The sequence below is a fragment of the Taeniopygia guttata genome, chromosome 17 (assembly GCF_048771995.1).
Source record: "Taeniopygia guttata chromosome 17, bTaeGut7.mat, whole genome shotgun sequence".
Taxonomy (NCBI): domain Eukaryota; kingdom Metazoa; phylum Chordata; class Aves; order Passeriformes; family Estrildidae; genus Taeniopygia; species Taeniopygia guttata.
In genome coordinates this window covers 5,525,053-5,544,097 of record NC_133042.1, presented here as the reverse complement: position 1 = coordinate 5,544,097, position 19,045 = coordinate 5,525,053, and the positions used below count along the sequence as shown (strand labels likewise).

The 19,045-nt window shown below is 63.2% G+C and overlaps 2 protein-coding genes across 6 annotated transcripts; one reads left to right on the top strand and one right to left on the bottom strand.

The window, feature by feature from the left end:
* The first annotated feature begins 128 nt into the window (after nucleotides 1-128).
* FPGS (folylpolyglutamate synthase) lies at nucleotides 129-6,726 on the top strand. 3 transcript variants are annotated; one of them, XM_030286517.4, is made up of 15 exons: nucleotides 129-913; nucleotides 2,933-3,061; nucleotides 3,167-3,220; nucleotides 3,335-3,399; nucleotides 3,475-3,589; nucleotides 3,682-3,759; nucleotides 4,043-4,104; nucleotides 4,206-4,308; nucleotides 4,408-4,485; nucleotides 4,560-4,707; nucleotides 4,788-4,886; nucleotides 5,030-5,180; nucleotides 5,282-5,357; nucleotides 5,671-5,737; nucleotides 5,834-6,726. In XM_030286517.4, the coding sequence occupies exons 1-15, from the start codon at nucleotides 896-898 to the stop codon at nucleotides 6,259-6,261; spliced, it is 1,671 nt and encodes a 556-aa protein (XP_030142377.4). In that variant the 5' UTR covers nucleotides 129-895; the 3' UTR covers nucleotides 6,262-6,726. The 3 variants fall into 3 exon arrangements, with proteins under 3 accessions (XP_030142377.4, XP_030142378.4, XP_030142376.4); XM_030286518.4 differs by lacking the exon at nucleotides 129-913 and adding an exon at nucleotides 1,918-2,062; XM_030286516.4 differs by lacking the exon at nucleotides 129-913 and adding an exon at nucleotides 2,593-2,821.
* Nucleotides 6,580-17,710, bottom strand: ENG (endoglin). 3 transcript variants are annotated; one of them, XM_030286514.4, is made up of 15 exons: nucleotides 17,527-17,710; nucleotides 13,476-13,633; nucleotides 11,245-11,379; nucleotides 10,499-10,661; nucleotides 10,150-10,306; nucleotides 9,863-9,992; nucleotides 9,448-9,619; nucleotides 9,222-9,364; nucleotides 8,956-9,093; nucleotides 8,590-8,634; nucleotides 8,377-8,487; nucleotides 8,041-8,286; nucleotides 7,813-7,876; nucleotides 7,616-7,717; nucleotides 6,580-7,211 (listed from the first exon to the last, which is right to left on the bottom strand). In XM_030286514.4, the coding sequence occupies exons 1-15, from the start codon at nucleotides 17,582-17,584 to the stop codon at nucleotides 7,093-7,095; spliced, it is 1,941 nt and encodes a 646-aa protein (XP_030142374.3). In that variant the 5' UTR covers nucleotides 17,585-17,710; the 3' UTR covers nucleotides 6,580-7,092. The 3 variants fall into 3 exon arrangements, with proteins under 3 accessions (XP_030142374.3, XP_030142375.3, XP_030142373.3); XM_030286515.4 differs by having other exon boundaries at nucleotides 6,580-7,341; nucleotides 17,527-17,674; XM_030286513.4 differs by having other exon boundaries at nucleotides 6,580-7,191; nucleotides 17,527-17,674.
* Between the last annotated feature and the right edge of the window lie 1,335 nt (nucleotides 17,711-19,045).

Genomic DNA, 19,045 nt, shown 5'->3' with positions numbered 1-19,045 from the left:
GTCTCCATCCATTCTGGGGCTCTTGGCAAATGGTGCCGGGACTGGCAGGACTGGGAGCAGCTGTCCTGGACCAAACTGGGCCCTGCTTGGAGATGTCTCAGCTCTCTTGGTTTGTCATAGCTCCTGCATGAAGTATCCTGTGAGCACTGAAGCATTGATAAGGGACAAGGCAGGTGCTTTTGGGTCATCAGATGAGTTTTAGGAAAGGCAGAGCCACCCTAGACAGCATGAGTAGCTCTCCCTGGAGACTGGGATGTTGCCTAAAAAGGGCAAACCAGAGGTGCCTGGCAGAGCTGGATGCTCCATGTAGCCAGGAGACCAGGATAGCTGGTCTCTGTGACAGCACATGGCATCCATGCTTTCTAAATTGCAAACCATGACTGGGAATTATACTGGATACACCTAATCTGCTGCAGCCAAGCACTGCCCTGTGCCTAAGGTGAGACCTGCCCGCCTGTCTGCAAGAATTTCAGGATAGTGTGGCAGGGCTGGTCACACTGTGCTGGGAGACACTCATGTGTCCCCTGCTCCCTCCTGGAGCTCTTTGCATAAGAGACTAGAACACCACCACTGCTTCCTTTGGGTACAGTGACTAGCCTGACCGACTGGAATCACTGTGCACACCTTCTGTCAGAACTTGTCAGGGTTAATTCATAGAGAGCAAGTGGCTCTCCACAGCTGCACAGTTTCCCGTGGCTATCAGCTGTAGCCAGCCATCTTCTCCCTGAGCCCCATGGATGCCAGGATGCCAGGATTCGATGTGTGCAGCTGGTGATAGCATTTGGCACTTGGTAACTTGTCTGTTAACAGTTACCGACAAAAGCCATTGGTAGTGTAAAGTCCCATGAGGAAGTGGTGGTGAGTGGAGCCATTCTCAGCATGAAAAACAGGCTTGATGAAGGACATGTACGAGGTAATTCTGTCTTAGTTTGGGGCTCTGAAGCAGTGTCTGGGCAGGGAAGGGGGGTGGTTATTTCTTTGGAAAAATAGTCGGTTGTGAGCAATAAGGCAGCGGCTGAGTTGTGCCATTGTGGATAAATATCATCCTGTCCCGCACACCTGCTGTGACCCTCCTGTCCCTGTGTGCCTAAGTGGAGACGGCACCGGGAGCCTGTAGGACGGCACCGGGAGCCTGCAGGAACGGCACCGGGAGCCTGCAGGGCGGCACCGGGAACCTGCAGGGCGGCACCGGGAGCCTGCAGGAACGGCACCGGGAGCCTGCAGGGCGGCACCGGGAACCTGCAGGACGGCACCGGGAGCATGCAGCACGGCACCGGAGCCTGCAGGAGGGCACCGGGAGCCTGCAGGAACGGCACCGGGAGCCTGCAAGACGGCACCGGGAGCCTGCCGGACGGCACCGGGAGCCTGCAGGACGGCACCGGAGCCTGCAAGACGGCACCGGGAGCCTGCCGGACGGCACCGGGAGCCTGCAGGGCGGCACCGGGAGCCTGCAGGAACGGCACCGGGAGCCTGCAGGACGGCACCGGGCCCTCCCGAGGGCAGTTCGGGTTCGGGCACCCCCGTCCCGTTCCCGGGAGCTGGAGGCTCGGCGCGATCAGCGCTGCCGTCCATTGACACATCGGCACCGCTACCGCGGGCAGCCCGGGGGCTCCGGTGGCACCGGGCCGGGGCCGCGCTGCCGGCGGGGGCGGTGGGGGCTGTAGGGCTATGACCCTGTGCTGCCAGACGGAGAGACCCGGAGGCGGGTTGTGCCTGACGGTCCGTCCCGAGCGGGGCGGCCGGGACCCCCGTGCCCCTCCCGGGGCGTCTGGATGGGCACGGGCGCAGCCGCCTCGCTGCCCCTCGCAAAGATGGCGCTCCCTCCTTCCTCAGGCGGCGCGGCGCGCGCTGCCAGCTTCAAAGATGGCGGCGGTGTCGTGTGGTGTGTGAGGGCGGGCCCGTCCCGCCCCCCTCGCCCCGGCGGCGCGCGCGGCGTGGCGGGCCCGGTGCGCGCGCGGCGGGGATGGTGCGGCGGGGGCTGCGCGCGCTGCGCGGGGCGCTGCGGGCCGGGGCGCGCCGCTTCAGCACGCGCCCCGCGCGCGCCCCCGCCACCGACTACCAGGTACCGGGCGGGGCACGGGGCCGCGACAGCCGCGGGGCTCCGGTTCCGCGCGGGGCGGCGGCACGCCCCCCCCCCCCCCCCGCCCCCCACCTCCTGACCCCCTCTGCCGCCCCCCGCAGCCCCGGGCCGTGCCCCCGCTTTCTGCTCGGCTCACCCCGCCAAACGCCGTGCCCCGTGGCGGCAGCGGTGAGCCCGGCCTGCAGCGGCAGTCACGGCGGGTCCCGGCCGCACGCGGCTGCGCCTGCTGCCGTGGGGATGATGGCGGAGCGCCGCTCGGGCAGGCGGGAGCGCTCTCGGTGTCAGTGCCGCTGTGGTGGGACAGGGTGCAGCTGCCTGCCCGGAGTGTTCCCTCACTGGGGACACGGGCTGCGGTCCCAACTGCTCACGCCCCCTTAACTTGGCTGTGGGAGGCTCGGTGACAGTGACACCTCGTGTCTCAGGTGTGCCGTGCCGGTGCGGCGTTGCTGCATCATGAGCGGCGCTCGTTAAACACCGGCAGGACGGGTGCGCTGGAGCGCTGCCCGCTCCCGCTGGCGGCGACCTTGTCCCGCCGGGCAGCGCCGGGTGCCGGCGCTGGGCTGTCCCGTGCCCGCCGCGGGGCCAACGGGCACCCGGGGAGGGGCGGCTGACCCTGCCCACAAGTAGCTTGTCCCCGCGACGGGGAATCCGGCGCTGCCGCCACGTCCCCGCGGCACCATGGCAGAGATGCTGCCCGCGTGGGTGGCCGATGGCACCGCCGAGGAGGCTGAGCCCGAAGGGGTGGGTCAGGGTGCAGCGGGCTCTGGGTAGACTGGCCCCTGGGGCTGTGGCGCAGCCACAAGGCTGCTGCTGTGTTGGGCACTATCCCCACCGCCCTGGGCGTCTTTCCAGGATGCAATCCGGATGCTCAACACCTTGCAGACCAATGCCAGCTACCTGGAGCAGGTGAAGCGGGAGCGTGGTGACCCCCAGGCCCAGCTGGAAGCCATGCAGGGCTTTTTGGAGAGGAGCGGACTGAAGGTGAAGGGCTGATCCCCGTCCCTGTTCCCTCTGTCCTGTTAGCAGTGCCACCATGCTTGGCACTGGCTGCCGTGGGGGTCTCACAGGGTGGTTGAACTCTTACAGGTCGAGGACCTGGATCGACTGAACATCATCCACGTCACGGGGACGAAGGGCAAGGTGAGGCGGGTGGGCGGTGCTGTGGGGGACTGGGGGCTCAGGGGGCACTGCTGGTGGCTGTGGCTCCGTTTGCCCTGCTCTGGAACGGGGGGTTTAACACAGCTGTCTCCTCAGGGCTCAGCGTGCGCCTTTACCGAATGCATCCTCCGCAACTACGGGCTGAAGACGGGCTTTTACAGGTGGGTGGGGGTCAGGAGGGTTTTGAAGGGCCAGTGGAGCTGTGCCAAACTCTTCCCCCTGCTCTGTGCCCCCAGCTCCCCTCACCTCGTGCAGGTGCGCGAGCGGATCCGCATCAATGGGCAGCCCATCAGCAAGGACCTCTTCAGCAAGTACTTCTGGCTGGTGTACAACCGCCTGGAGGAGACCAAGGTGGGGCCAGCAGGGTTTGTGGGTGTGTTCCCTCCCTTGGGTCCCCCGCTCCCAGGGTCATGTGCTCATCCCCACCCTGCTCTCCCTGGCAGGACCCAGCGCACGCCAGCATGCCGGCGTATTTCCGCTTCCTCACCATCATGGCTTTCCACGTTTTCCTGCAGGAGAAGGTCAGTGCTGGTGGCCTCCAGCTTGTGACAGAAATGTCAAGTTGGTGGGGACCTCAGGGAGGGGGGACTTGGGTCAAAATTTGTGTGGATGAGGCTGTCATGGCTGTAAACGGGATGCTGTGTGAGGTGGATGATCCCCCCCCACAAATAGGGGGTGTGCTCAGGTGTGGGTTTGGAAGGGCTGGTGGCAGGGACCTGCCTCCACACACATCCCTGAATCCATGGGGGCATTTACTGCTGATGGCTCTGATGTCTGATGGCCCCAGTGTCCCTGTGTCCCCAGGTGGACCTGGCAGTGGTGGAAGTTGGCATTGGTGGCACCTATGACTGCACCAACATCATCAGGTAGGAGCTGTCATGGCTGAGCCTGTCACCAGGGCTGCCAGGGCCTGATGTCCCCACAGCGCAGGGGGGACAGCAGGGACACTGCCATGCTGCATTCCCAGGGCGCCGGTGGTGTGTGGGGTCTCCTCCCTGGGCATTGACCACACCAGCATCCTGGGGGACACCATGGAGAAGATTGCCTGGCAGAAGGGGGGCATTTTTAAGGTAAGGAGACTGGTCTTCTCTCTCCTCTTGTGTTTTTGGGGTGTGTTCCCCCGTGTCTCTGAGCACCCCCATGTCACTGAGCACCCCTGTCCTTCCCAGCCCGGTGTGCCGGCGTTCACCGTGGCGCAGCCGGAGCGGCCGCTGGAGGTGCTGAGGGAGCGAGCCCAGGAGCGGAAGGTGAGCTGCTGGCAGGGGTGTGGGCTGGGGGTACCCCATCCCATGGCGGGGGGCTCAGCCTCCTCTCCCCACAGTGTCCCCTCTACCTCTGCCCGGAGCTGGACGACTTTGAGGAGGGCTGCCGGGCGCTGGAGCTGGGGCTGGCAGGTGCCCACCAGCGCTCCAACGCCGCCCTGGCCTTACAGCTGGCACGGACGTGGCTGCAGCGCTGCGGCTGCCCGGGTAAGGCAGGGGGACAGCGACAGGGGGGGCAGACCCCTCCAGGGCCCCTGAGGGCTCAGTGAGATGCCTGTCCTGCCTAGGTCTTGGGGAGCTGAAGGAGGTGCCACCAAGCTCGGAGTTGCTGGGGAGGCCGGTGCCGCTGGCGCCTGCCTTCCGACTGACCGATGCCATGATCCAAGGTGCAGTACGGCCATGCCAGGACCCCCCCTCACCGTGTGACAGGGCTGTGCTGGACCCCAGTCAGTCCCCATACTGGATTCCCACAGGGGTACCAGTGCTGGGGAGGGTATGGGGGTCCCAGCCATGCCCTGTGTGCCCCCAGGCCTGCGGGACACAGAGTGGCTTGGCAGGACTCAGGTGCTGTCCCACGGCCCTGTGACGTGGTACCTGGATGGAGCTCACACCACCAGCAGCATCCAGGCCTGTGTCCGCTGGTTCCGCCAGACTGCACTCAACCAGGACAAGCCTCATGAGTAAGGAGGGGATGTAAAGGGGGGCACACATGCTGGGGTGTGGTGGTGGTGCTGCTGGAGGTCCCCTGGGGGCATGGGCCACTTGCCCTTTCTCCCTGCAGTGGTTCTGAGGTGCGTGTGCTGCTCTTCAATGCCACAGGCGACCGGGACACGGCGGCACTGCTCAAGCTGCTGGTGGTGAGGTTTGGGGGCACAGGGGAGTCACTGTGCCTGGGTGCCTGGGTTCTCTGCCCTGTGGGACCTGCTTTGCTGTGGGTGGAGGGAGCCACGAGGTGGAGCTGGCACCCTGTCTGTCTGTCTGTCTGCCCATCCTGCTATCCCGGGGGTGTATCCCACCTCAACTGCCCCCTGCGGGGGTCTCACAGTCCTGGGTGTGGGGAAGGGACTTGGATCATCCCCCGCCCCATCCCCTGTTACCCCGTGGGTGTGGGACTGGCCCCAGTGGAAATCCTGAGGGTTCCCACAGTGCTGATTCCTGCTGTCTCCGCAGCCCTGTCACTTTGACTATGCTGTCTTCTGCCCCAACTTCACCGAGGTGTCAGTGGCCAACAATGCAGGTGAGTGCTGGGGAGACAGGGTTTCCCCCAGCTTCCCTTTCTGATCCCTCCCCAGCTCCCCCTGCAATCACTGACTGCTGTCTCCATTCCTCCCAGACCAGCAAAACTTCAACGTGACGCTGGAGAATGCCCTGACCCGCTGCCTGGAGAACCAGCGGACGTGGACGAGGCTCCTGGAGGAGAAAGTGGGGCAGGACCCCTGGCTGCCATCTCCCCTGCGGGTGGGGGGGCTGCTGCAGCCGGCCCCCACCCGGGGCTCCCTGCTGCTGGTGCCCCCAGCCCCACGACCCCTCAACTCCCCAGCCCTGGTGTTCCCGTGCCTGGCGCAGGCGCTGCGGTGGGTGGCGCAGGGCCGGGACCCGCAGCTGGCAGCGCCCACGGCCTCGGGGGCTCACCCCCACCCCGCGGCCAGCAGCGGGGCCGTGCTGCTGCGGGAGGCGGCCGCCGTCCGTGTCCTGGTCACCGGCAGCCTGCACCTGGTGGGGGGAGCGCTGCGGCTGCTGGAGCCCGCGCTGGCCCAGTGACGGGGCCGCAGGGCTTCGCGCCTCCGTTTACATGAAACACCAGTTTTGCCCCCAGTGATGCTCAGAGGCATCTGCAGGGGGATGTGGGGCCCCCCCACCCCATCCTGGCTTGGCTGTTTTCACCCCAGTGCCTTCTGCCTGTGCTCTTCCCAGGACACTGTCCATGGGGGGATGCTCCTGGTCTCCATCCCCTCCCTAGTGAGACTGACTGGGGGGTCCCCCAGGGTTTTGGGGGCTGCCCCAGGCTGTGATGAGGTCCAGTGCCTGGTAAGTGGGAGCCTCAAGCTGTGGCAAGGCTCAGCATCAGAGTGCAATTAATTTAACATAGGGAAGGTTTTTATTATTATTGATAAGAGTTTGTAACTTGGACGGGGAGCTGGGGGGAGTGGTGGGTTCTGCCCGTCGTCCTGTGGGAGGGCAGCAGCCTTGCACCATCCTCCACAAATAAACCTCCTGCTGCTCCCACTGGTGCCTGCTGCCTTCTTGGGGGGATACAGGAGGGGCACAGGGGTCACCCCAAGTGCTGGGGCATGTCCAGGGGGCACCCACTTTTTCTTCCCCCCCCATTTGATGGGGAGCCTTGTGGGAGGTTTTGGCAATAGCTGCTCTTTCTGCCTCCCCACTGCAGCGGGGGAGCCCAGGGGGGTTGCAAGGTGCACCCCCCCAGGTGTGTGCTGCCCTCAGGGGGCCAAAGCATTCACTGAATGAGTAATGGAGGCCCCCTCTGGGCTCGGCCTGAGATTTGGGGCAAAAAATCAGCTTAATGGCACTGGGGTGGGTCCCCAAGTCCGTTGGCCAGGGGCTGCGCGGGCTCGGGGGGGCCCGGGGGCGTCAGGCCATGCTGCTGGTGGAGCAGGGGGTGCTCTGGGTGCTGCCGATGCTGTGGTTGGTGCTGCTGCTCTCCGAGGCTGGCGCCGTGCTGGAAACCGGCTGCAGTTTGGAGATGGGACCTGGCTCACACCGCCCGCCACGGGGGAACACCAAGGGGAAACCAGACTCAGGGCGAACAGTGGTGGCCTTGGCTCGCTCCCCGGGACCCTCCAGCTCTCATGGATCACTCCCCAGCTGACCCCTGAGCCCCTGGGATGGAGATGAGCATGGGACACCAGGAGCAGGGGAGAGGGCAGGGGGGTCCCGGACAAGCAGGAGGGAGCCTGAGGATCTGTAGACTCCTGAAGCAGGGTTATTCCCCTATAGCATTGCCAGCACTACACAGATGAGGGCAATGGAGCAGCCTGGTGTCTGGCTCCCTTGGGGACTTTGGCCAGGAGGGAAAAATGGGGAACCCGGTAAGGGACACGCATGTGGCCCCCCCATCCCACCACAGGGGTCCCCAGGGGCGGTGGATACTCACGGGTGTGCGAGTAGATGTACCAGAGCACGGCAGTGAGGAGTGCCCCGATGAGGAAGGCGCCGAAGGTGATTCCCAGGACGGCAGCCAGCCCCAGCCCACGGTCTGTGGGAGGACGAGACTGTCAGCGCTGCCACACTGGGAGAGTCCCTGTCCCACTCCCATTCCCATCCTGACCACCTCCCTTGCCCTGGACTCACAGTTGAGGGGCCGCCAGGCATCCTTGACTGTCAACTCCAGGACCTTCTCAAAGATGGTGTCGTTCTGTGGAGGTGGAGGGTGGGGTGAGAGGGGGAAGATGTGCACCCCTGCAGGATGGCAGAGGTGGGGTCCCCCAGGCTCTTTGGTGCAGGACAAACCCATCAGGCCACTACTGCCGGTGGGACCAGCGTGGTGGTGTCACAGGGTGGGGAGGGGGTCACACCGACCTGCAAGCCGGCCTTGCACTTGAGGATGGCAGAGAAGGGGATGTGTCTGCCCTCAGGAACGGTGTAGGTGAAGCGGAAGCGCCAGACCTTCCTGCCATGGCTGCTGGGGGGTCCCTCCAGCACGGCCACCCCCGCTCCCCGCGCCTCCCCGCCCTGCAGCAGCAGCAGCGGCTCCCGCCCTGCGGCCAGCAGCCAGCACTCCTTCAGCTGCAGGTCTGCTGGGTGATCCATCCACCGCATGGACGCCTGCACGGGTGGGAACGGGCACACCATCAGGGTCACCGGCCCAGGGCAGGCTGCACTGCCCCAGCCCGGGCACCGGCACGGCGGCAGCACCTGCACAAAGGCCTCCTTGTTGATCTCCAGCTCCGTCTGCGGTGCCTCGAAGGCAGCGGTGGGGAAAAGGCGCAGGAAGAGCTCCCGCGGGATCTCGCACTTGAAGGCCACCTGCAAGAGTGGGGCAGCTCTAAAGGGGCACCCAGCACCCGGCTGACAGTGCCATTTGCACCTTCTGCCACCCCTGGACATGCTGGGAAACCCATCTCTTACCCGCACACTCCGGAGCACTGCGTCCTTGGCCAGGCTGAGGATGAGCTACGGGAAGGCAGAAGGTTGGGTCAGTCAAGTGGTACCCACTGCTGGAGTCTATTGCTGGCATGGCATGGCATGGCATGGCATGGCATGGCATGGCATGGCATGGCATGGCATGGCATGGCATGGCATGGCATGGCATGGCATGGCATGGTCCCACCCACACACCCCCCCTCCACCTCAGCCCTGGGCTGCAGTATGATGTTTCCAGCCATGCAAAACCAAGGAGGTCCTGGTAGAAAAGCCCCACTGGCAATCACTGAAGCTCTCGTGGGCCATCAGTGGGGCTGGAGGAAACACCCCCAGCCAGCCCCCCCCTCTCACCTCATTGTTGGCATAGCCCCTGCCCTCCAGTGAGGTGCCACAATGGCTGAGGGGGCTTTTCAACATGAAGTGGGTGGCATTTTTCTCTGCCTGGCAGCTGATGTCCCTCAGGGTGATGTTCACCACGTCCTTGATGGGCTAGGAGGAAAGCACACTATAGTCACCCACAGGGGACAGCCTCGTGCCACCCACCCCGAGCCCCCAGGGGAACATGCAACTTCTGAGTGATTTTGGTGGACATTAGCACCCCTCTCCGCCCTCCTCACCTCCAGGTAGGATCTGATGATGACAATCTCCATGGTTTCATCTGTGCACTTCCAGGGCTTGAGTGTGAGCAGCACCTGGTGGGGCAAGTCTGGGGGCTGTGTGATGACAATGGGGGTGGTTGTCACAGGCGTCTCAACCATCTCTGCAAGACAGGGAGATGGGGAGGCTGAGTGGGAGTGGTGGAACCCCCGATCCCACCCAGCTCTGGGCTGCTGGGGGCCTCACCGTGCTCATGAATCTCCAGGCTGATGTGGGTGCTGGCAGGGATGGCAGAGTAGGAGGCAATGACACTGTAGTTCTTCTCAAAGGCTTTAGCAATGAGGTCCTGCTCCGTGTCAGGCAGGAGCATCCCAGGCAACACCACTGGGAAAAGGGTCATCCTGTAAGTCCCAGAGACCTGCAGTGAGGAGGAAAGGGAGGAAGAAGCATAGAGGGGCTAAGTGGAGACAGGGACAGCTGGGGGTGCACAAGGCAGGGTTCATCCCAGTAATGAGGCCTAGCAGCACGGGGGCTGCCACTTGTCCATGCCTGATATCTCCAGGTGCCCTCCTGCCACCTTGCCCGTGACACCAGCATCTCCTGGGCACCTGGCAGACCCCTTGGTGGGGGTGGTGGGGAAGATGTGTTCCTCTCAGCATACCAGTAAATGGATGTTGCACTTCGAGGAGAGGAACCAGGTGAAGTTGGCCTTGCTCTGCAGGATCAGGATCTGGTTTCCAGCAGAATTCTGAGGACAGCTCACAGACAGGTTCACCTCTGTGATGGAGGAGCTGCAAAACCACAAGATCCCCATTTTCAGTGTTGCATACCAACCGGTCCCACATCCAACTCAGGATGTGGAGCTCTGCCTTTGAGACAGCACAACACCATCCCAAGCATCTCCAAGAATATCCCACTGCTGGGGTCCCACTGCTGGCACTGTGGTACCTGGGTTCCGACTGAAAATGGATGATGTGAGCGGCCCCGGTGCTCTGGGCGTCGCTGCGTGAGCAGCCCTTCACCCCGTGGAAGAAGACCTCAGTCTCAAGGTGTAGCATGGCATTGAAGTGCTCCTGGGGAACGCAGTCTGGAGGGCTGCTGGCGTCTGTGGAGGTGGCAGGGTAACAAAATCAAACTGGGCTCAGCGGATGGGAAGGCGCTCATGGCCAGGGGCATCAGCCCCCACGGCATCTCCCTGGGGAAGGTACTTTGCCCCAGGAGGTTGTCACCCTTCTGCAACAGGAAGACCATTCCCGCCCTCTCCAGCCCCCCAGTGCTAGCCCCCAGCCCCACGCACCTTCTCCCAGGTGGAGCTGGACCCTGCGGGGGTCCTGCAGCTCGCTGTAGGACGTGATGCCCCCATAGGTGTCCAGAGCCCAAGCCAGCAGCTGTCCCTCACTGGAGACCATGGGTGGCTCAGGGTTTGGTGCTCTGATGGTCTCTGGGCTGAGGTGAGCGTCCTGTGGGCCAAGTGACAGCCTAAGCTGGGTGAGGAGCAAGGTGCATCCCTCCCTTATACAGGCTGGCATGGGGAAAGCAAGGAAAACCTTTCCCCTCAGTGTGCAGGATACAAATGTGAACCGAAAACAGGTGAGTGTCCCTGGACCCCGGGCTGGGGGTCACCCCGGATAAGTAGGGATTTTCGGGGATGTGAGCTGGGACCAGCGAGTGGCTGGTGGCACACGGAGGGCTCAGCCCACTTTATTATTAGCCACAAACAAAGCAGGAGGTTTATTTTGCTAACAAAGCGCCCGACCCCGGCTCAGCTCGCTGGAGCCAAACCCCATCCCTGACCTTCCTCCCGCCGGCCGGAGGAAATGGGAGCTTTTTCCAGCCCTGTGCGTCATTCCCTGCCTGGCCAGCCCAGCGCTCAGCGCCGCCAGCAATGGTCAGGAGCGTCCCCTCCTCCCTGGGCCACCACAAGCATCATGTCTGGTGATCAGAGGGACCAGTCTCCACCAGCGACTCCCTCAAACCTCCCCACGGATGGCCCGAGCCCTGCTGCCCCCCGGGATCGCTCCGTTGTGGGGGTGTGGCACTCACGGTGCGGATGATCAGGTTTGAGCACGGGGAGGTGATGGTGGCAGAGCAGCGGGTGCAGAGGAGGATGAGCACTGCTGGCCGGCTGCAGGCATCGGCTCGTGGGGTGACTGTCACCATCAGAGGGACAGGAGAGACCTGGGGTGGAAGAGGAGAGTGTCATCACTGTGGCCACCAAGTCCCAGCCCCTGTCACCATCCTGGCTGTCCCCTAGAGCCAGAGGGAGCAGGGGGAGCCCTGAGGCCCTGAGGATGAACCATGCAAGAAGCAGCCATGGCTGGTTTAGGGACAGGGATGCTGCATGAGTGTGCACCTACACTGGTGGGACAAACACGCCCTGGCTCCCCAGAGCAAGGGACCAACAGGATGTCCACCTGGAAGATGGTGGTATCCCCACACTGGTGTCCAGGACACCCCACAAAGTGGGGTCTAGGCCCCCCTTCTTAGGGACCAGGGCATCCTTGAGTTAGAGAGTAATCTCTGCTCTGAGTATGAGAGTGTCACCCCACTGTGGACTGGGGTATCCCCACACCGAGGACTGGAGCTGGGACATCCCCACCCGGGCACCAGAGCATCCTCACTGTAGGTACTGGGATATCTCCCCCTGAAGACTGGAGAATTCCCATCTGGGCACTGGGACATCCCCCTGGCAGGTTTCCCAGCACTGTGCCGCCGCTCCAGGCTCAGGTGTGCCCGTCCTGGTGTGCAGGGACGCCTGGGCACAGCGGTGGCACACACCATTCCTCGTGGCTAGCACTGCCTGCTTGCCTCTAGCCGGAAATCCGGATGGGGAAGTCAAAACTCCAGGCGCTAAGTTTGGCAACTGCTGTCTGAAGAGCGGCTCACAAAGTTCTGAGCAGAGGGAGAGGGAGAGGGCAGGGAAAAGCAGCCGGGACTGGGCGGGTGGAGGCTGTGCCCAGGCCTGGCGGGACGAAGCCGTGGGCACGCCGGCCTGGCCATGGCCCCGTGGCAAGCGTGGGTGGCCAGGGACCCCGGGTGGCCCCGAGCGTCGGGGAGGAGCTGGCGGCTCTTTTTCCTGCCGCGTGTTTTGTGGCGCTCCATTGTTTGGCTGCGCGAGTGGCGGGAGCCTCGGCGCTCCCCGCCGCCGCCTTTCGGGTTATTTTTTTCTTTTTCTTCTCCTTTTTTTTTTTTTTCATCGTGGGGATCTGCTTATAGAAAGCAGCTTCCAGTAATTCTTCTATAAGTGGAGCCATGTCCCTGCCCAGCTTCCCCCGCGCGCCGTGGGGCTCGGTGCCGCGGCCGTGACATCAGTGTGTGTCCCCTGTTGCCGCTGGTGACAACCCCGGGGCACCCCCGGCCCTGGCACTGATCCAGGATGCCAAGGCCGGGTTACACCAGGCTAGGCCAGAGGGGTCCTTGCAGAACTGACTTTCCCCAGCGCCTCGTGGTCTGGCTCTCCCCTGCTCCAAAAGCAGAACTGGGAGAGCTGGGAGGTGGCAGGGAGGGGGGAGTGTGGCGCCGGGTGGCCCAGGGCTGGGCCAAAATCGGGTGCTGGGCCCCAGCCAGCGTGAGGGAAGCCAGGCTGTCCTGCAGAGCTGCCATGTAAACCTGTGAGCTGCTGCAAACCCACCCAACGGTGCCAGCCAGTGCCAGCGCCAGCCCTGACGCCATCCTTGCCCCAAAGCACCCACAGTGTGGCTATCACCCCTCAGCATGGCCATGTCAGCTTTGGCAGACAGGTTTCTGCTTGCCTGGACATCTAAAAAGGATGTGCTTCCTTCATCTCTCCACTCTTTTCTCCACCCCTCCCTTCATCTCTCCTTCCATCTCTTCATCCTTTTCTCCATTCTACCTTCCATCCCTCCTTCCCTTCCACTTTCCATCTCTCCCTCTGTCCTCAGAGTGGTCACCACTGGGTACCTGTGGCTCTGCCCAGCTCCTGAGCCAGAACCAGAACCAGGACCAGGCCACCTTCCCAGGGAAATGGAGTGTCCTGAGGTGTCCAGCACAGGAATATCTGCCTTGGCAGCAAGGGCTATTAAAGAATTTGCCTCTAAAGTCTTTACGTTCCCATCAGAGGCAGAGAAGCCCAAGTCTGTGCTTGGAGGAGAAGCTTGGACAAGGTGCCATGGAGGAGGTTAATCCAGGTCCTTTCGCTGCTCCTTAATTAAAGGAAGGTTTTCACAGCTGGGACAGTGGCAGTGACAGGGTGACAGTGTGAAGTGACAGTATAAGAAGTTCTGCAGGAATGCACTGGGACCCCTCGTGCTCACCTCGGACCACTTCACGCTGAGGATATGAACTTCATGGCCAGTGTCCATGGAGCTGTTGCTGACACAGCCGCGTGGCACCGTGCTGGTGGCATAGGAGAGGGTGATGGGTCGCTCCGATGTCACCGGCTGCAGGTCACAGCCCTCGGCTCTCGCGGGGTCTGGGCGGAAAACACGAGCCGGTCAGTCCGTGCCGCACGGATGTGGGTGACACAACACGGTGCAGGAGGGGCTGATGTCCCCTTCACTGCCCTTCAGCCTCAGCCCCCAGCACAGCACCCCCGGGACCGGGGCCCGTCCACAATCACGGTAATGACCCTTGGATCCGGCCTGGAAAAATCCACTGTCCCCGCTCGGCACCGCTGCGTGCCAAACCTCGCACCCGGGCGCCCCGAGGGCCGGGCCGGTGGCGGAAGCCCCCCCGCATTCCCGGCTCAGGAAGGTGGGAAGCGCAGGTATGGAAGCGGCTGTAAGGCTCATCCCCCGCGGGCGCCGAGGCGTGAGCTCTGCCCCATCCCAAAGCCCCCGGCGGCCAGCGGGGCCGGCCGGCGGCTGCCAAGGGAAATCCTGAGCGCAAACAGCCATTTGAAGGCCTGATCCTGTAAATCCCCACGTGCCTCGACAGTTTCCTCCGCCCCAGGCAGCCCTGCTGTGGCCGGGCTGTCCTTAACTTGGCCCCGAGGAACCGTCTGCATCCATGGGTGCTCCATTCCAGGGGGCTGGGAAGGGCAGACCCCCGTGGTCACAGCTGCGCTTCCATGGACTTTCTATGGGGAGATAGTGCCTGGGATGTTGTGTTTCCTTTGGAGACGACCACAGAGTTCTATCCCTTCCCACTCCAACTTTTCCCATCCCTGGTGGCTCCAGCCAATGCACCGGGAGGTGGCTGGACCGCACTCCCGGTCCATCCAGCCAGCCCCACCGCTCTGAGGCTAGAGGGTGCGATGCTCCAGGTCACCGAGTTTTTGGGACGCAGCACCCGGCAAAGGGCCATTCCTCCCAAGTCGTGCCTATCCCGGTGTCCCTGAGCTGCGCCTCACCGTTGGGGTGGCCGGGCTGTGGCGGCCCCGGGGTCACGGCACGGACCCCCCGGTGACGCTGCCGTGGGCACATTTATTGTCCGGTGCTTCCTCCCCCCCGGCGCGGCGGCCGCATGGCCGGCAGCATCGGGAGGAAGATAAACAGCGCTTATCTGGGCGCCACAGGCTGCGTCCCTCTTCCCTTCCACTCCTGCCCTGCCGGCCCCGGCGTGCTGGGCAGGGGACGGGCAGCTCCTCGCTCCTCGGGCATCTCATGCCCTGCGAGGTCAGGCAGGGCCGGGGGCCGCGGCTGGGCTCGCCTGGCAGGGCAGGGATGGCAGCGGAGGGGATGCGGGGCAGTGGTGCCAGTCGGGCACTGTCTGTCCCTGGGGAAGGCAGCGGGCTCCAGCATTATGTCAGGATCAGATAAGGGGGCTCAGCTGGGCCGCCGGGGCGATCAGATAAGGGCACTGTTATTTTTGTACTCCAGGAAAGGGAAAAAAAATAATAGGAAGAAAGAAAGAAAATCCACTTGATGTTTTTCCAACCTGCATTCTTCCTTGCTTTGGTGCCACTGGGATCAGGACACAGGGATGGTCCCACTGTGGCTCCCCACGTGGGTCAGGGGCTGGGGGGGAATTCCTGGGGTTTTGGGAGCAGAGAGCAAAGCTGGGGTGTGGGATGCAGGGCAAGGGTGGCTCTGGCAGTGCAGGATGCCCATGGGATGGGCAGCACCGCTTTGGCATCCTTGCATCTGGTGGCATTGCCTCAGCACTTGTGTAATGAGCTGATCTGGGACAGGAATGGGGATGGGTCCTGCACTGAGAGGGAATTGTCATCCTCTGAGCCCCCGCTGGCTGTTGGACCATGCTGAGGTGGCACTGGGATGGGGATGATGGTGTGCATGGCTCCAGGCTTCAGCCTTGACATAAGCCACATCATTCCTGCACTCTCTAGGTCAGACAGGTGCCAAGAAGCCTCTCCTCACAGATGGGAGGTGAGACCCAGCACCATGCGCACCCCTGTCAAGGGGGCACAAAGTCCCCCACCTCTGGAAGCTGCTGTGTCTGTGAGATACCCTGACACTGCACCCACCAAGAGCACCCCAGTCCCACACCACTGCACCCACCATGGACAGCCCAGTCCCAGTGCCCACTGCGGGCATCCCAGTTCCATGGCACTGCACCCACTGTGGGCTCTCAGCCCCAGAGGTTCCCGTGAGGAAGAAGCAGCAGCTGAACAGGATGTGGTGAGCAGCACAGGTAGGCAGGATGGGGACCACGTGTCACAGCCACGCAGGGCAGGGACCCTAAAGCACAGACACTCAGGATGGGAACACATGGCACAGCTCCATAGGACAGTGACAATATGGCACAGTCACACAGGGCACAGGGACTGTGTGCCACAGCTATGTTGGATGGAGATCATACAGCACAGATAAATAGGACAGGGACCATAGAAACAGACATTCAGGGTGGGGACCATATGGCACATCTACGTAGGACTCAGCCCATATAGCACAGCCCTGTTAGGGTGTGTATGGCACAGCCATATAGGGTGGAGACTGTTGGGGACAAATACAAAGGACACGGACACATGGCACTGCTACATAGGACACAGGTGACATTGCACAGCTGTGTAGGATGAGGACTAGACAGCACAGCTGTGTGGTATAGGGACTATACATCATACACAGGGAGGACAAGGCCTCTGTGGCACAACACCACAGGATGTGGAGCATATGGCACAGTTATAGGATGGGGACTGTACGAGAAAGCTACAGAGGACACGGACCTTACTGCACATCTACATAGGACAGGGACACCACGGCACTGCCCTAGGGCAGGGGCTGTGGCACAGCCATGGGATGGGCACCAGCCTCACAGTTACACAGGACACGGGACTTACTGTACATCTACAACGGATGGAGACTGTATGGCACAACTATAGGGGACACGGCCCCCACGGCACAGCCTCACTGGACAGGGACTGTGAGCATCAAGCCTGGCAGTGGGGCCACCCCAGCACCACCCATAAGCACTGGCCCCCGAAGTGACCAGGAGGGACCAACCCAGCCAGGACACTCCGTGCTGCTGGCCCCAGCCTCTCCGGGTGGCTGCTGCCTCCCCAGTTCCCTTGTTCCCTTTCCCCTGCCAGCAGGCTATGTCCCCAAGTCCCCCAGCTCCCTGTCCCCCAGCTCCATCAGCACTGGCATCCCTCCCTGAAATTCCCCATGTGGCTTTGTAGGGATCTCAGGGTGGCTCTGACTGCTCCAGAGGTGTCTAAGCCCCAACTCCCATTTGCGGCTTTAAGGGTTTTTTCCCATCTCTCACCCCCAGCTCCATCCCCACATTCCATGTGAGGTTTAAAGGGTTTTTCCCCATTTCTTGCCCCCAGCTCCATCCCCACATTCCCTGTGAGGTTTAAAGGGTTTTTCCCATCTCTCACCCCCAACTCCATCCCCACATTCCATGTGAGGTTTAAAGGGTTTTCCCCATTTCTTGCCCCCAGCTCCATCCCCACATTCCATGTGAGGTTTAAAGGGTTTTTCCCCATTTCTTGTCCCCAGCTCCATCCACAGATTCCATGTGAGGTTTAAGGGTTTTCTCCCATTTCTCATCCCCATCTCCTGGTCAACCCCTCCATACTCCGAGGTGACAGGGACCAAAGCCACCCCAGACCCGCCGTGTGCCACCGTTTAGGCCAGGACTGGGTCACGGCGTCTTCAACACCTCCCACGCCCCAGTGACGCACCGGGATTTCGGGGGTCCCGGGGAGCGGCAGGGCTGTGCTGTGTGTGTTCCGGGAATCGGGGTGCCTTTATCCCTCCCCATTGGACGCTGCTCCCCAAAACCTCCTCTCCCTGGGTGTTCCCGGGGGTGACAATCTGTGCGGGCACACCGGGACCCCTTTAGCCACCGATCCGCGGTCACCGGCGGGTCCCGCCGCGGCGCCTGTCCCGTCCCGGGGGTCCCGTCGCGCTGTCCCATCCCGCGGGTCTCACCCCGGTGCCCGGTTCCCCGGTGCCCACTCACCCGGGCGGCCGAGCAGCGCCAGGAGCAGCGGCAGGAGCGGGACGGAGCGGGGGCCCATGTCCGCCTGCGGCCGCTCGCCGGGAGCAGCGCCGAGTGCGGGCGGCGGCAGCGGCAGGAAACCGACTCCCTTCGGAGGAGGGTCCGCGGCGGAGGAAATGCCGCTGGCGGCGCTGGGGCCGGGCCGGCGGGGCCGGGGGGGCGGAGAGGATGGACCCCCCTCCCCCCGAGGCGCCGTGCCTCAGTTTCCCCACAGCGCCGTGCGGGGCTGCACCTCCGGAGGGGCGCGCTGGAAGCGCCCTGGGCAGGGCACTGGTACCCGGGGTAGTGCCCCCAGCGCCTCCCAGGGCTGGCAGTGCTGAGTGGAGGGGTTCTGGTGGCGTCCATCCACCCAAATATTCCCGGGCTGCTGCCGGTGATAGGGATGGGGATGGGGAGCTGCCCCAGCCGATGGGGAAGGGGCTGCCCCTGACATTCAGCCCCCACTGCTCCCATCCAGCACACATGTGTCAGGCTGGTGGCCGCCCCACGGCCCCGCATGCCCAGCCTGGTGGGCAGGTGGAAGCCCCCGAGCATTACTGCCTGCCCTGCCTGACCCACACATGGGGCTACCTGGACACTACTACCTGCCAGGTGGGCTTGGGGTCTGGAGATCCCTTGTGACAAGGGGGCCTTGGTGAGAGCAAGGCTGTCACAGCTGGGCACTGCCAAAGGGGCACCAGGGACCCCCTTCTGCACTCCTGCCCCATTCCTCCCCACACCTCTGCCGGCCCCGGTGAGGGCCCTCACACAACCATCAGTGGGGCTGGGACCCTCACACCGGGGGTGGCTGCAGGTCCTCAGACCCTCACACCGGGGCTGGTTTTCATCTTGACTCATGGTTCACGGGCATGGGGACAGAATGGAAGCGTGCCAGGGAAATCAGCGACGCCTGTCCCCAGCAGCCAGGATGTCCCCGGAGATGTCGGTGAGCCGGGGTGAGCAGCAACCATCTCCCATGACAGAGCACTGCCACCTCCTGGGGACCGCGGGGACGGGTGCTCACCCGGGGATGGGGACTGGCACCCGGCACGGGATCCTCTGAGTCCCTCGCACCCTTCTCCCCGCGGTGACACCACAGGACAACGACCAAGTGATGGCCAGTGACACGGTGGCAGCCACAGTGTGACAGAAGGAGGGTGGCCGTGGCTGTGGGGCAGCCACGCGTGCAGCCCCCTGTGCCCCATTCAGCCCAGCATCTTCCCCCACACAGCATATGGGATGGCCTTGAGATTCCAGACCAGAGGAGCATCTAAACCTCAACCCCAAGCACTCAGGGCCGTACTGGGGAGCAGGGCAGGTCCCTGTCCCACTCCCTGCCCTGGAGAAACTGAGGCACACTCACAGCACACCCACAGAGGGCTGGAGGCACAAGAGAGGTGTGTCTCCCCACTCCCCAGTTTTAGGCTGTGGAGTCCCAATCCACACGCCCCCTCTGCCCCCTGTCTCCAGCAGCACGAGGCAAACACCCGCCGGCCCCAGG